The sequence below is a fragment of the Typopeltis vanoorti genome, chromosome 8 (assembly GCF_054136105.1).
Source record: "Typopeltis vanoorti isolate ZY-2024b chromosome 8, IOZ_Tvanoo_1.0, whole genome shotgun sequence".
NCBI lineage: Eukaryota > Metazoa > Arthropoda > Arachnida > Uropygi > Thelyphonidae > Typopeltis > Typopeltis vanoorti.
The window spans coordinates 108,172,647-108,190,069 of record NC_143556.1 but is presented as its reverse complement, the minus strand read 5'-3'; the positions used below and the strand labels follow the sequence as shown (position 1 = coordinate 108,190,069).

The 17,423-nt window shown below is 32.0% G+C and overlaps 1 protein-coding gene across 1 annotated transcript; it reads right to left on the bottom strand.

Moving 5' to 3' along the window:
• Positions 1-1,072: 1,072 nt before the first annotated feature.
• On the bottom strand, positions 1,073-16,145 carry LOC150104260 (acyl-CoA desaturase-like). The gene is made up of 3 exons (XM_090396439.1): positions 16,026-16,145; positions 11,907-12,112; positions 1,073-1,505 (listed from the first exon to the last, which is right to left on the bottom strand). Exons 1-3 carry the CDS (start codon positions 16,050-16,052, stop codon positions 1,073-1,075), a joined length of 666 nt encoding a protein of 221 aa, XP_090252565.1. The 5' UTR covers positions 16,053-16,145.
• Between the last annotated feature and the right edge of the window lie 1,278 nt (positions 16,146-17,423).

Sequence of the window (17,423 nt, the reverse complement as noted above, 5' to 3'; positions counted from 1 at the left end):
ACTTACACATAAGCCTTTATAATTTTTCTCACTTTTAAGATAATTTCATTCCAAGTCAATTAAAGATAATACATGAATTCTATTTCAATAAAATCAATTTTGTCAGACCTTAACACTAATTCTGATACAGTTTTCCTTAAATTCCCTTCTTCATACAGAGAAGAAATTGCATTACTAAATTGTAATGCAATTTCTTTAGTAAAGAATACAACCGAATGATCTAAATAATATACCATCATTGCACTGCAAAGGAACTCGTAACGTCACTGTGCATTCGTGACGTCACGAAATAATTCTTGAAAACTATGGATTAAACAAAAAAGCAAAATGTCTAGGTGGCGAATTTGACGAAGCAGATGTTTTAGAGATATTTTTATTCCCATCTATCCAAAGGTTCTATACTCGGAACACATTTTGACAGATCCAACGTGTTTTTCGGTATATGTTCCAGTTGTAAGCTATCTCTCAGAGAAGACCGATCAGTCAGACGGGACCGGATTACTGGCTTGAGGATTTTAGTTTCTGTCTGAAAATGACCTATAGAATTCCTTAAATCACAGATATATTCGCACTCAAATCTCATTCTAAGATAAATAAAATTTTTAATCGGGGATAAGATATTAGAAAATATTCACGACTGGTCGCACCTAACAATTGCATGAAAATATATCTGTGAACAGCATATTATTACTTATTTGTCTGATATATTATTCTTCTGAATCGTAGAGTGGTTTTCACTCTCATCTAACAGTTAATAGGTTCGAACCTCATTGAGGCATGTATATATGTGAATGTATGTATGGCAGTGTGGTAGGTGGTAGATAACTTCTTTAAGCTGATGTAACGTCAGAGCTTTGCTTATTAGAGTTTTTAATTGTCTTCCTGAAATATAAACAGAACTAGACTATTGCCACTTTCTTACATTTTACGAAATGTACTTAAAATCAGTTTATTTTTTGTATTTTTTATAAACGTATTATTGTTTATGTTTATATGTTGCATTTCTCATTTCTACATGGATCAAAATAAGTACAAAAGTAGCAATCAAAATGAAATTAAAATTGAAAACTGTTTAGTAGGAATAGGAATTGGCGTGAACGTGTTTCAGTTTAACCTCTTCAATAAGACTAGGTGTCGCAGATTTCCGGTCGTAAGCCAGCCCAAGAGCTTGCATCAAATCGATGAACATCGTTGTTATATTCAGCACCCATCCTAATTCACTAGTGGAATAGTCCCAAGGAAATGTGTGGTGGTAGTTATGAAATCCTTCTCCTAATCCGAAGAAGGAGACAAGAAGGTTTTCTCTAGCTTCGATGCGCTTGTCGTAAGGCTGATATCCGTAGTAATGTGCAGCACTGTTAACGAGCCACGTCAGGTTCAAAGATACGCAGTAACGACACATGAATCCTATAAAAAATCCATTCCAATAGGATTCACCCCACAACCAAACCGGCAACACAGCGGGTAGATAAACACCGAAAAGCAAAAAGAGTACTTCATAATATCTGAAAATAAAAAAAATCACAGTGTGAGTCAACGATGGATCAAATACGCATCCTCATATGCTTCGTGTCCATTATATATTTCAATGTAATATCAATGGTATTATAATTTAATATACACTTCGCATCCATGATAACTTTGACGTCTATAGACGTCTTGGGCGGTAGCGTGGTTAAAGTAGCAAATAACTATGAACATGCAAATTATCTTAATCAAGTCAGAAAGTATATATATTTAACGCTAAGGAGGTCGCTGCTGATCTGACAGACATAAACAAATTGTTTAATATAAATATTCTTACACATATCCATTATAACTCTCGGGGGGACCCTATAACCCCTGGAGAGCGCGTCCCCTGGGTGGCGGATAGAGGAGCCCACCATGTGTGTGTGTGTGTGTGTGTGTGTGTGTGTGTGTGTGTGTGTGGTGGGGTAGTCCGAATATACTGAATAAGGACTCGTGGACGAACAGTGCCATAAGAGGCAATCATCTTGATTGTAAGGGAATTGGCACTCCCATGACCCCTAGCTGGATCTATCCTCTTCTTCCTCTACTTTGAGGAAGATCCACTTACTCTAATCTTTCCTGTAAGGCCTTATCAGTCAACTGTTCTTATTTTATGACCCTTATGCTATTAGAGTACTCGAAGGACATGGGGCCTTTTCATTTCTGACCTTACAGCTATGCCCTCTGTAAACCTTACTATAATTCTTCTATAATATACTCTTTCCCCTTTCAATATACCCTATTCCTCCAATGGAAGAAGGCTAGTTGAGAAGCCTTAAGGTAGCAGGCCCTACCACTGAACTATTCCATCGTCAGGCTAGTCCCCTGACACGGAGAACACAATTCTACTTGTAAGCGGACAGAAAAATATAATCGGATTGAATCTATGTAAAACGACCCTGGAATGGGAAAAGGTAAAACAAAAATGGAAACGACAAAAGAGTCATGATTTGGATTCATAATTCACTTTCAAAACAGATAAAACATTATAAATTATGGAATGAAAGAATAATAGACGCTAGAATAAAAATAGATACATGCTATTTAACAATAATTGGTTTATATGTCCGAGAAGAAGGAAGAGAACAGGATAATATTGATTTTTATAATCAGCTGCAAAACATATATAATAAAATAAATAAAAATGATTACGTAATTTTAGCAGGAGACTTAAATGCAAGAATTGGGAACACGAAAATTAATAATAATATAGGAATACATGGAGAACATACTCTAAACAGGAATGGTAAAAAATTGATTGACTTTGTAGTTTATAATAACCTAAAAATAATGAATTCCTTCTATAAACATAAAGACACATAAATATACTTGGGCAGCAAGAGGATGGAAATCAATATTAGATTACTTCGTATTAAATGAAAAGACATCAAAATTTAATTTTCACTAGATATAGAGTCCACAGAGCATATGAAATAAGCAGTGACCACTTCCTTGTAAAAATAAAATTAAGATTATCACATAAATCGCTACAAGTAACAAGAACAGAAAGAAAATTTGAAACATTTGTTTATAAAACTAGCCTATTGAATGACACAAATGTACAATGGCTATATGAACAAAAATTAACCAATATCTAGATAAAATAAAACAGTATGAAGAAATAGAAACAGAATGGCATAATATAAAAACCATACTAAATGCAGCAGCAAATGAAAGCTTAAGAAAGACCAAAAAACTCAATAAAAAAAAAAACAACTGAAGATCTGGGATGATACAATCAAAGAAATAATCAAAAAGAAAAAAGAAGCCTATCATAAATGGTTAAGTAGTAAAAGATTAGAAGATGAAATAGAATATAAAAGAATAAGAGCCATAGCTAAAAGAGAAGTCAGAAAAAGACATAGAGAATCATGGAACAAATTTGTCTCTAATTTTGAACATGATTTATATAAAAGACCCAATGTATATAAGATTGTGAAACACTTAAATGCAGATAACAAAGAAAAAAAAACACCGAATTGAAATTAGAAGAATTTCTAAATTACTACACAGAATTGTGGACAGTTAAATATTTTAAAAACGACAACTGGTAAAAAATTAACGAAAATGAAAAGGAAATAACTTAAGAAGAATTAGAAATCAGCCTGAAAGAAATAAGAAAGAGAAAATCACCTGGAGAAGATAAGCTAGTTTCAGAACTATATAAATACGCAGGACCAAGATTCAAAGAAAGATTCTTCTTCTTCTTCTTCTTCCTAACATGGAATTTAGGCCATGTGGCCTGTTCCGGTCTCATGCCATCTCTTTCTTGGTCTTCCAATTCTTCCTTTTCCACTTGTTGTCCATTCGATTTAAATGTTGTAGCCATTTTTGTTTATATTGTCTTATGTAGTAATTAATTGGTTTTATTTTCAGGGATTATAAGATTTCTTCATTTGTTTTGTGATCCCACTTGGAATATCCAGCTGTTTTTCTGAGGAACTTCGTTTTTGCTGTTTGAATTCGTTTTTCATCTTTCCTTTTCATGGTTCATGTTTCGCTTCCGTATAGTAGAGTTGGTTTTGACAAGACATTATATAGTCTGATTCTAGTGTATTTTTGTACCAGGGATGGCTTAAATATATTATTTTTTATGCCATTTACTTTGACAAAGTTTGCTATTTTAGTGTCTATTTCTTTTTCTTCTTCGTATGATAGATCACATCCCAAGTATCTGAAAGTGTTTACTTGTTCTAGTATTTTATTATCTATTTTACTTCTTATTGGGTTTTCTCCTTTGAATGCCATTATTTATGTTTTTTCTTTGGATATTGTCATATTATATTGCTTTGAGATATAATTTAATGATTTTAATGGTCTTTGTAAGTCATTTACAAAGTAAGTCATCAGGAGATGACGTACTTTGTAAATGAAGTAATGTAAAGTAAATGACAATCTGGAAATAGCATACCAAATGGGTTATGCTATTTCCAGATTGTTAATATTTCATTTATATATATATTGAAAAGCAGAGGTGAGAGGGTACATCCTTGTCGTACTCCTCTTGATATATCTTTCCATTCTGAGGTGTGTTCTAATTTAACTGCTATTTTATTTCCTGTATATATTTCTTGAATAGATTGTAAAAGTTGGTTCGGTATGTTTAAATCGGTTAATATTTTAAACAATTTTTGTCTACTAATTTTGTAAACGGCTTTTTCATAATCAATAAAGGCCATATGTGTTTCTTTTTGAAATTCTCTTCTCTTTTCTATTAATAATTTTAAAGTAAAAATTGGAGCTATGCAGAATCGGCCTTTTCGGAAACCATTTTGTTCTTCTACTAATTTGTTTTCTACAATGCTGCTTAGTTTCTCTTTTAATATTCCTGCATATATTTTATATCCTGTATTCAGCAGGCTTATTCCCGTATAATTATTGCAATTGTTTTTATTTCCTTTTTTATAGATTGGGATAACCAGTGCTTTTTAACAAGAGTTAGGGATTTTTCCGGACATCCAAACCAAATTAAAAAAATTCAGAAATCTTTCATTAAATTTTTTACCTCCATTTTTGTATAGCTCTATATTTATATTGTCTTTTCCTGGCGTTTTCCTATTTTTCATCTTCTTTATTATATTTTTCAGTTCTAAGATTGTGATATTTTCTATTAGGTCATTCTTTGTCTTATACTATTTTAATTCATTGTTCTCATCTATCCAGAGATTTTGGAAATAGGTCACCCATTTTTCTAAATCTATTGTTTGTATTTTTATCTTTTCTTTTATTTCTTTAGTCATGTATTTTATTGCTTTATAGGTTTGGGGTTATGGCGTAAATAAATCATTTTCTAGTTCTGTTACGAAGTTGTTCCATCTTTCTCTATGTTTTTTCCTTACTGCTCGTTTTTCAATTGTACTATTTCTTTTATGCTCTGTTTTTGCTTCTATTGTTTTGGAATTTAGCCGTTTCTGGTAACTGTCCTTTTTGGTTTTTATTATATTTTCTATTTCTTTGTTCCTCTCTCGTAGTCCTCTTTTTCTAATCCATTTGTGCTTTATTCCTAAGGTTTCTGTTGCTGCTTTTGTGAGAATTTGTTTCAAATTTTCCCATTCATCTTCTATGTCACTTGATTCATGTGTGGTTTTTGTTTTTAAGTTTGTGCATTTTTGATATTGTAGTCTAACTTGAGGATCCTGTAATGAAGAAATTTTGTAGCTTGGCTGGTAAGAATTTTCAATTCTGTGTTTTTAGCCACTTTGGTTTAAAACGAATTTTTGCTGATGCCATATAATGATCAGAGTTTAATTCAAAGCATCGATATGCTCTTACGTCTAAAATTAACTCCGCTAATTTAAAATTTGTGATAACGTAGTCGATTACTGATTTGTATCCTCTGGCTGATCAAGTATATTTATGTATTTCCTTATGTTTAAACACTGAATTCATTATTCTCATATTATTATAAATGACAAAATCGCGCAATCTGCGACCATTTTGATTACATGTATCTTCTCCAAATTTACCTATGTTTGTTTTGTATTTTTTGTTTCCTATTCTGGCATTTAAATCTCCTGCTAGCAGTAAATAGTCAGTTTTGTTTGTTTTCTCTATGGCATTCTGTAATTCTTTATAAAATATATTACTGTCTTCTTTTCCCTCTTCTGGTGCATATACACCAACTATTGGTATGTGGCCTCTTAATGTTTTTAGTCTAATTTCTATTAGTCTTTCATTCAAATAGTTGTAATATACAATATTGTTCTTTAGGGATTTATGTACCATAATCATTATACCTGCTTTTGCTCTTTCTTATTTTTTTACCCCGCTGTAGATTTGTATATAGTTGTTTGTTTCTTTTGTACCTTTTTGTTTTTTCTTTGTAAGAAATACTCTTATTATTTTTAAATAAAATTTATTCAACTGGTATCCCCCCAATAGAATGGAAAAAAGCATTCCTATCCAAATATAGAGATGACCCTAAAAACTATAGAGGTATCAGTTTACTAAATTCCAGTTGCAAAATATATAGTAGAATCTTAAATAGCAAACTAATGAAGTATTCCGAAAACTTTATTTTAGTACAGAATGGATTTAGAAAAGGACGATCATGTATAGACCCGGCCTTTTGCCTAAAATTAATAACAGAGAAAAGAAGAGAATGCAATTTAGAAACACATATTGCATTTATTGACTTTGAAAAAGTATTTGACAAAGTTAAAAGAAGCATTTTATTTTATTTAACATATTAAAAGGAAGACAAATACCAAATAATATCCTAAAAGCTATCACAAGTATATGAAAATAATCAAATACAAATAAGATTAAATCAGTAGTATCATATACGAGAGAAATAAAACAAGAGGTCCGACAGGGATGTCCCCTCTCAGCAACACTTTTTAATATTTACTTAAATGAAATAATAATAAAATGGAATAAAAATATACATCAAGGAATTAAAGTTTCTCCTGCAGTGAACTTAAACACCCTCCTTTTTGCCGACGACCAAATAATAATTAAAAATTCTGAAGATAGCTTACAGAAAGCTATTTTAGATCTATATAAGATAGCCAAAGATTATGGTATGATAATATGAACAGCAAAATCAAAAACTATGGCCTTTAAAGGACAAAATCCAGCAAGAACTAAAATAGTAATAGATAACAAGATCTTAGAACAGGTGAATTCATTGAACTACCTAGGATGTATGATCATATATGAAAATGAAAAAGATATAAACGTAAAAATTGCAAAATATTTAAAAATAACAGGTGTAATTAACTCTCTATATTTAAACCAAACCTAGTTCAAAAACAAACCAGGCTAAAAGTATACAATACATTAGCCATACCAGTCTTAATGTATGGAAGCGAAATCTGGATAATAAAACAGAAAGACAGACAAAGTTTAATAACAGCAGAAATGAAGTTTATGAGAAAAACTGCAAAGTATACCCTATTTGATCACAAAGAAACGAAGATATTATGAAAGAATTAAACCAAGGACAGTAATAGAAAAAATTAAAAAATATAAACATAAATGGATGGAACACGTTCAAAGAATGAAAACAGAAAAATTACCAAAACAAGTCTTAAAATACAAGCCATTAGGAAAACGAAAACCAGGACGTACTCCTCTTAAACAATTCAATGACTTCTAAGGCCGAAACAGGCCATGCTAGGCCTAAATCCTTGATACGCGTAATGATGATGATGATGATATCCAGTGTATAGTTTGGAGATCATGAGTAGCTGCACATGCATGTATTACGAGTGATATTCCCCACTGTTTATGCCGTGAGTTTTGGTTTAACACGTGTTATGTAAAGGTGTGTGATATTTCATAATAAATTGTATCTGAGAGATAGCGTGATGCGATGTCAGTATAGTGTTGGTTTAGTTGTTGTTGTTTTTTTTATTTACCGTTGAAAATGGCTTGAAAAATATCGATTGGTAATCCATCAGATGTTGAAGAGATTCAGCGATTTCGTTACTCGTGTCCGATGTTATAAATGATAAAGTCGAATGCGAAAGTGAAAGTGATATTTGATAGTCAATCGTATCTGAGAGATACCGCTAACTCCGATGTCAGTATAGTATCGCTTTAGTTGTTTTTTTTTCCTTTGTTTCTTTGTTCAATAATTTCTAGATTGTAACTGAAAATAAATAAACCATCATGTTTATTGACGTACTGATTGTTTATTGACATACTTAATGACATACATATTGACATAACATTGACATACTGTTAACATATTTGCAGTGTTTTTTGTTTTTAAGTTTTATCGCATTTTAGCACATACGAGTAATGAATGTGTCTCTCAGATACACGCGATCTACGCTGCAATTTTTTCGACAGCGATCTCTGCAGAGTTAAAGGTATTTTTTTGTTTCTGATATTGATATAGAGAGTTATTTCAATTACGCTCTGTCTTAATATTCTAATATATCATATGAATATTATATTTTTATTTTAATTTCACGTAAGCGGTATGAAACCTTGATATACCTTGAAAACTACCTTAAGAGTAAGAAGCAAATAGTGCAAAAGAACATACACATTATGCCCTTATAATTAGCCAGAGAACACATGCAGTTAACTGACAAAATAATATTAGTGGACGGTAAGATGACATGCTGTTAACATATACGATTTTGTATATGGTATGTAGTGATACACGATGTTCATTAAGAATAAGCACTGTAGATAATTGGTTGCGTGAGTCATAGTATTCTCTCAGTGTCTTCAGAATTCTTGGAGTTGTCACTTAATAAATAATCTACGTTTCTCGTGATTAGAAAACATTTTTAAGTAAAAAATAGGTATCATTCTTGACTAAAATATTTAAAGGCCTGTCAAGCTTCTCACCATGTTTGAAATTCGACATTAAATACAGATTTTTGTGATTAGAAAAGCAAAGGAAGATAGTTGCTTCATCAGTGAATATGCTGGTATTGAAATTATTAATAAAAATATATAGAAAATGTTCATTTTTCTATACTGCGGAGATCACCATATAATATTACTTGTAACATAGACACTAGATATTTCCTAAAATTAAAGTGATTTTGGAGACTATTGTATTCTTGTTCATAATGGACTAGAAAATACACTTGATGAAATGGCGAAAGTCTATTATTCTAAGATCAATCCTGAGTTTTAACTAGCCTTTCTGTTTGTTTCTCTTTCATTGGAATAATCATGGATTCGATTGTTGTATTTTATTTCGTACATGTATTTTATGTTGTTGTTGTTGTTGTTTTCAATTGAAGACGTAGTCTGTCTCACTTAGACTTTCCGGGAATTTTTTATCTCGAAACCGCGTGTTGTTTTTACTCAAAACAAGCAAGTCAGCCATAGAGCACACACCCAACTTAGTACAGGAGTGTATTATGTAATATAGTTTAGTGTAGAAGGTGCCTTGTGTAATGTAGTGCATCAGAGAGAGAGAGAGAGAGAGAGAGAGTACTCAACACACCCTCTGTGGAAATGTCCTGAAATAATAATAATAATAATAATAATAATAATAATAATAATAATAATAATAATTTGAAAAACAAATACTAGCTCTCCTATTTCTTTAATTTTAGGGCGAGGTTAATTGTTATTTGTATTATTTTTATAGTTATATATATCATATTAAATACAATAATTCTCTCCGTTTACAATTCAGATGTATTTCGATGTTTTAATTTTTGTGTTATTTTAATAAATATTTTAGTGTTTCAATTTACATATCTGCAGTGAGCTGAAACAGCGCTGTGAATGCACATTTATTTCTGTTTTTATATCACTTTTTTATGGAGAACCCATTCACGAGATGTTGGTCAACATTTAGTGATCTAGTAATGAGGATAGGCAATAAGAAACTTATTAACATTTGATTTGAAAAGTTCAAGGTTGTATTCCTTTGGAAACATGCGATCGAAGACTGCTGCAGGGGACAATAGCCGAAGGGATAAACTATGAAGAGGAGAAATTTTTTCTGTGGGTTTGGCGTTGAACTGTGAGAGGGTGTTGGTTACTTGCAGCACGTGTTCGGATGGATTCGCCAATTTTGACGAACACTGGTCATAGAAGTATTTATAGAAGATGCAGCGAAAAAGACTGAACGCATGTGTGAAGTGAGTGGAGAGTATTAGGGACATTGTCGGTGGTCAATCCGTCTATCTGCTTTTTCTGTATAGAATCTAGTATTTTCAGGAATCTGTTATGGGCACCACCCCAAATATAATAGCACCATTTAATAGTCGGGCGGATTTGTGATAAGTATAGGGTTAGGAACTGTGGACTTGTAATCTTTTCCCTGCCCTGTTAATATTGCTCTACGTGATAAACTTTGCCTACTCCTAAAATATTCAACTAGACTGGAGGATTAGGATTAATCCTATTTCCGCTAGTACGTTCCACGTTTTCAGAATCACGTGTAAATTTTGTATAATCAATGTAAGAGACTCTTGAAAGGTTAGTTTAATAAGAAAATTAATGCCTACTTAGCTAGAAATGTTGAAAAAAAAATAAATGAGCAAGATGCAGCAGGATGTCATGAATAGCAAAATCATGCGATTAATGTGTTTAATCGACAACAGCTTTTCAATTTCCAGTTGAGATTTTCCATTAAACTGTACATACCGTTTAATATAATTTTAATTTAATTAACTGGTTTTATGTACTTCACCTTCGAAAATGTAAACTCAATCCTTTAGAGTTTTATATACTCCATTTTTATATTTTATACAAATGAATGAATTAATGTTAAGGAATAAATACCATGAAATATTTTAGAAAGGGTTTCCATTACTCTTTTCCGCGAAATTATTGTTTCATTTTAGTGTAATCATATCGTGAACTATACAATATGTGGGATTATTCTCATTTATAATATGATATGATACCATCATCATAATAATTATCTAAATCCTGATATATATTCTCGTGAAGTTTACAAGATATTATGTCAGTACCGCTGAAAGTTTTCATCATTACTAGCTTTCTATTTTCACCAACGTTTAATAAAATATCTTCAGCACTCTGCTACCTCTAGATCTTAAATTTCGGTCTTTTAAGGAACTTCTTTTTCTAGATCATTCTCCTGCTTTCTTCGCAAAAACCTACCTGTTTTGCTAGCATTTCCTCTTTCATCCTGTTTTAAATGAGCATACTACCTAAGATTAACTCAATTGATATAATTGATTTTCTCCTTATTGGGGTGAGGGCGATTCCAACCCATGTCTTTGAAAGGCATCGCCATTGCCGACTGATCTATGGAAGCGATATTAGATACAGTCCTTCACGGTGGCATCATCGGTACCATCTGCTTTATAAATCCAAAGTATATATACACATAAACTAAAATTGATTCTGTGTTCTAGAAATGTATTCGAAATTTGCAGGCGTTTCTTTTTTATATAAAAATATGCTACCTATTAGAAACAGTGTAATGAAACAGTTTTAAATAAATTAGGGAAGAAACGATTAGTGTCATAAAAAGATACACTTCGAAAAAATTATGAACTACGTTACTTTGACAATTTGCTGAGGAGATGGCAATTTGATGAGTAACCGTCGATGCTAGACCTTATCATATGCTTTGGAAATGTCAAGCGCAACTGACCGGGTTCCCTCCAGAATCTTTCCATGGCATATGTTCAGAGGTAGTAGAGTGATGTAGACAGGCTGTGGATTCTGAATGGCAAAATCCACGTTAGTGGTCATGGCTTAGTTGAGAGTGCTCCAGAAGTGAAGTTGACTATAGATGACTCCTCACACGTGAAACTTTTGTTTCCATTTTCTGAATAATTTTCGAGTGGCATTAACAAATATTTTGTTTTTGCAATATACTCTCATCATATTCTGGTATCCTGATTATCAAATTACTGAACGATTCGTGTGTTACAAGTGTTATTAACACTTATTAACTACAGTAATACTCAGCATATCGTTTAAATTTTTCATACCTTTTCTGAAACCGGATAACTGGATCTCTCCAAATATCACTCATGTCCACAGTTTTTCCTTTCTCTTTGACATCTGGATGTTTTCTCATCATCAGCCATCCCATATGTGCGAAAAAGAAACCTCGTTTTATGTTATGGGGATCAGCATCTGTGTCAGTGAACTTATGGTGCACCCGATGATCTCTGCTCCACTCATATATATGGTTCTATAAAAAATAAATAAGTGTGTAGTAAGGAAACGTTTTGTTATATTTCTGAAAATACATTTAAATTGAATTATACAAAAACATGAAATGTCTTCTGATCATAAGAAAATTCTGTTCCTGGTACGTAATGTGTCCTGCAGCATATTTAGAATTTGTCGAATTTGATTTCTATATCCGGGTGTAAAAACAATACAAAAAGTTCCCCTTGTAATTCTCATGTTGTAAAGCTTTTTATGACGAACGTTTTCTGTAATAGCTAACGCGGCTAAGACGTTTGTAACGGCAAAAGTACTAATCAAATTTCAAAACTAGAATGAATACCTTTTGCATATTTAGACTTCATTATTTTCCTAAAATAGTATTTATTAAAACATTTTTATATCACATTTTAATTAGTCGTGAATTTAACATTCCGCCCTATTAAATTTGTTCATCTTTTATTTATTAATACGTTTAATTTTTGCACACTTTTTATAGTGTTCTAAATAAAAAATTATGCCATGTTGCTTACGTTGTTGATAACGAAAACCTTCTTAATTATTTCAAAATATATCTCAATATCACCATAGAATCAACTGGAACTGAGATAATTTGTTATACAGAGCCAGATGGCTCACTAAAGCTATAATGTGTGTAGATCAATTTTCGGTGTAGTATCTCTACACAACGTAGAACTCTCTCTCTCTCTCTCTCTCTCTCTCTCTCTCTCTCTCTCTCTCTCTCTCTCTCTCTCTCCCTGGAAGGGAAGTAATTTAATCAAATTATCCCCTTGAATTCTTACTTTGTATATTTCATTATTGGCTACTCTTCTTGGAATTCATTCTCACAAGAAATATAACGAGCTTAAAGTTCAAATAAAGTTTTAATTCTTTGCATGCAAATTACCAAATTTCGTTATTTATTTTCTTTATCAGTGTTGTGTAAATTCCGATTTAGAGAAACAGTGCTAAGTCTAATAGTACTCTTTATAGAGTATTAGTCAGCTCTAATTACTTCTAGCGAAGACCTGAAAAGAAATCATATTGAATCAATAAAGGGCTACAACTGTGTGCCAGGGATGGTTTCTGTTTTAGTGTTCCATCAAGAGGTTAGTTTTCAGTTTGGTGGAAGTTGAAAGCAAAAGGAAGATATCAATCAGATTAGCTCGCAAATTTTTTGTATGGCTGCGACCACCTAAAATGCTTTACTTCAGAATTGAATACATGAAAATGCCAAGTACTCAAATTAACGCTCGTTATATCGAGAGACAATATTCCTCCTGTATTCAGTGAATAGTTTCACCATTATATATAAATTACTGGTGATTATGAAATACACATATGCTTTCTACGCGAGTAGTATATTACCGACTGTTTATCAAACGTCTAATCGCTGATACTAAATTAGAAACGGAAAAATTGTGAATATTGAAGGTCTGAGACCATCTGTTAGTAAGTTTTGCTGTAGTTGCAGAAAATACACGCATTACAGTTTTCGTTGTTGATGATTCTAAATGGATATGAAAATCTTATAGCACCTCCTCTAAAATGACACTAACCACAAAAAACGTGATGAAATCATACTTTGTGATATTTTCAACACAAATCCATCAATCTACAAATATAACACGACTGGCCTTGAACATTTGGAAAGTAGCTCTTTTGGTATTACGTGTGGGTTTCTCTTTGGGCTACTTTAAGTAATCTGATACTTTCAACCTTCAGTATAGTTAAACTATTATAACAAACTTAATCACTATAGTAAACTACAAAAATTCCTATTAATGCCCATAGGCATAATATTTTAAATAAAATTCGCTATAGCAAACTTGCTCCCTGAGACAGACAGACAGACACTAGACACTCTCTTTATATAAGAAACGAAAAGCGTTTTTACACAGATAATGTGAAAAACATTGCTTTGAAATCTATCTGGGAAGGAATGTATGAAAATAAGCACAGATTCCAATCTTCAATGCTATGAAGTATTCGCAAACGTGTAGAAAGGCTTACGTGTTGGCAGTACATGCTAGTTTATTTAACGATATGGATTCACAACACAGAATAACAAGAAAATAATGAATATTATTAACTTATTATCTGATATTTCACTGGTATTATATCCAGCATCTCCAGAGCAAAAGAACAGTTTGTCACTGTACACGAAACAACGAGAATTAGGAATAAGAGTGGGACTAGTTTAAAAAACTTGTACCGAACAACACAAGGAATTCAAGTTCTAATTAACGATGTATATTGTTGAATAGACAGAGAGAGAGAGAGAGAGAAAGAAAGAAAGAAAGAACGAAAGAGCGAAAAACAAAAGTATTAGTTGATCTGAAAATGACCGCTTTCCTGATTTTTGGTAAACTGATGCAGTCATACCTGTTGAAGTTTGGAGTATGTTTTAAAACTGCTGCTGATTCCAAAAACAAGCTCTCAAACTTATGACTTCTGTGCAGCACGTTTTGTTTTCTTTCATTTGATTCTTGTGTGAAGAGTTATCCAAGTTATGGTCTGCTAGACCCGACTTACCACAACAATAATGACAAAGTGATAAAAGTTATTCCTGTCTGTCCATAGTAAGTCAGGTCACAAAGCACTTTGTATACTCTTGAATGTGATAAAGAAAATAATTGTTCTCTTTTAAGGTTACACGGTGATCAGCATTCATATTTCAGAATTTAGGGACACAAAACAAGGAGAATGTTTCTTAGGTGAACGAATGAGAGTAGCTAATTTGACGTATGATTTATATGAGGTGCGTAGCTAATATTTATTAAATACTCTAGATATCTTTTCGAATCTGCCTTGAAATGGGATGGTAACAATTTTGCTGTCGTCTTGTGTAACAGGCGATGGGGAGGATTTAATTCCCAGGGTGTACTCGGTAATTTTTCCTATCCTATGGGGATAATAGCTATGAGCTAAGAAAGTGTGATGCAAGTAAGTGAGTTCAGTGTTAAGAGTATTTTCATTGGAAGAGATAGCTCTGTCTCTGTGCATTAATGTTTTTAGGATGCCATACTTTTTCATTCATGTTCAGCTTGATGATGGTGTGAGTATTTGAAGAAATATCTCCCTGTGTATGTAGGGGGGGGGTCATTATCGTTTTCTGTTCTAAAAACAGAAAAAGATATTAAACCATCACGCGCCGTGTGATTAGTGTATCTAGGAACGGCAGACAGTCATTAGCTTCTTATTCAATTGGGAAGTAGATTTTAAGGTGTTAGCAATTCAAATGCATTAGAAACGTATCTGATGATGCCTGGACCGTATCAACAAATATTAAGCATATCTTCAATATAGCGCAGCCAATCAACTTTGAAAGCTAGGTTTCTAAGTGTTCTATGTAGATATATGCTGAAGGAGAGAAAGGGGAGAGTCTATTACTGTCCCATCTATTTGTTGGTATATCTTCCCTTTCCATGGAAAATAACCTGCATGCACTGTATATTTAAATAATTCAAATATATATAGCCGCTACAAACCAGATTTTTATTTGATAAATGGAATTTATCAAATGGAATTTTAGGAATTCCACTTTCTCTGAATTCCTAAAAAATTATACTTGATTTCTTTCAACCATTTGGAACTATAATTTCGCTATCACCTTGGACGATATCAGCAAACATATTCTATCTTGATATTTGGAGATTATCTCTTATAAAACTTGCAACACGGCCAGACAATACATGAATTATCAGAGAGGAACAAATTTTATTTAACCACTTTTGTGATTTCTTGGATTTTAGGAAATATCAGGCGTTTAACTGAAAGACTGAGATTTTTTCTCCTCAACCCAAGTAGACCTGTCTAAGAATACATGCATTTACCAATAGAATAAATAGAAAGAAAATACCCATAAGTGCAGTGAACAATGTAATATAATAAATCATTTAATCTTAAAACAAAGTACATGAATAAGTTTTTACCTGGCCAGCAATGCAATTCAAAATCATCAGTAGAACTCTAAGAGGTAGTTTCGCTTTGTATGATCGATGAGTCCACAAACGATGAGCACCTCCTGTCACGCCAATTGCTCCGGCATAAGCATAAATCGTTACTTAAACAAAAATATTAATAGCACATTTTAATATTTAATTAAATAATGATATAAAAAGCTTTTCTTTCAATTAAGTCATTCTGAAATTATATTAATTAATACATTAAAGAGAAGAATTAGAATTCACATATGTTGCAATATTTATCAAGCTGTTGTGATATCATAAGCGTTTGTAATTGATATTTCATTAATTTTATTGACTTTCTATACCAATTTTCGCACATGTACCCTATCAGAATATATGTACAATGAATTTCTAAGATATTGAATGTAATATTGACTACATTCAATGAATATTTTCTGTCAATATTATTTACAAAGGCAATTTGATTAAAAATATAAGACGAATATGTTGTGTCTGGTCATCTCTCTCTCTCTCTCTCTCTCTCTCTCTCTCTCTCTCTCTCTCTCTATATATATATATATATATATATATATATATATATATATATATATATATATATATATATATATATATATATATATATATATATATATATATATATATATATATATATATATATCGTTTTCTTTTTCTTTCAGGTTAATCTCTGATATGAAAGCTGCTCGTTAGTAGATATGGCTCACAGAAATCCATCATGAATATGTTAGACTGACTGCTTTAATGAACATACTGAGGATTTCTAGAAATTTAAAGTTTAAAGAGGGGCAATTATATGTGGGCTTAAGAATTAAAAATGTATATGATCACTTTGATGAACCTGAATGAGTGCTTCAAAAGAAAAAAAAATTAGTGTGCTTTTTTCCCAGTTAATGAAAGTAATATATCCTGTCCTAGAAGGAGGCTAAGCATGTTAACATGTGAAACTATCAGGAAGAAAAAAGGATTAATGTGAAATCGCATAGTGTGAATGACGCGAACATAAAAGGAAACGAACTTTGACTTGGAATGTTACCAGCTCATCAAAAACAACAAAATCATAAATAGCTGTTTTGGTATCAGTGGAAGACTTTTTGATGAAAGTAGTGTCAAACTGAATTCCTAAAAATTGGAGAATAGCGCCATCAGAGTTTTAAAAAAAGGAATGACATTGTTAACAAAAACTACATAAGATAGAAATGTTGAGAAGGGAAATTAGAAAGAAAAGTACAAAATGTATTTTAGAGGACCTGAAAAATACGATAAGTAACACAACACAAAATAAACTATATGAGCAGCACAAAGAAATTCCTAAAGTTCATTTCGTGTATATCCGAAGGATTATTGACATAGGCCGATGTGAGACCACCATCTTTTTTGTTGGAT

What these genes read in the sequence shown, in the direction of transcription:
- LOC150104260 (XM_090396439.1), bottom strand. Translation starts at nt 16,052, where the DNA reads ATGATTTTGAATTGCATTGCTGGCCAG. An exon ending in TGAATTGCATTGCTGGCCAG is followed by an intron (nt 12,113 to 16,025) that starts GTAAAAACTTAT and finishes TATTTTTTATAG; the next exon opens with AACCATATATATGAGTGGAG. An exon ending in GTTATCCGGTTTCAGAAAAG is followed by an intron (nt 1,506 to 11,906) that starts GTATGAAAAATT and finishes TTTTATTTTCAG; the next exon opens with ATATTATGAAGTACTCTTTT.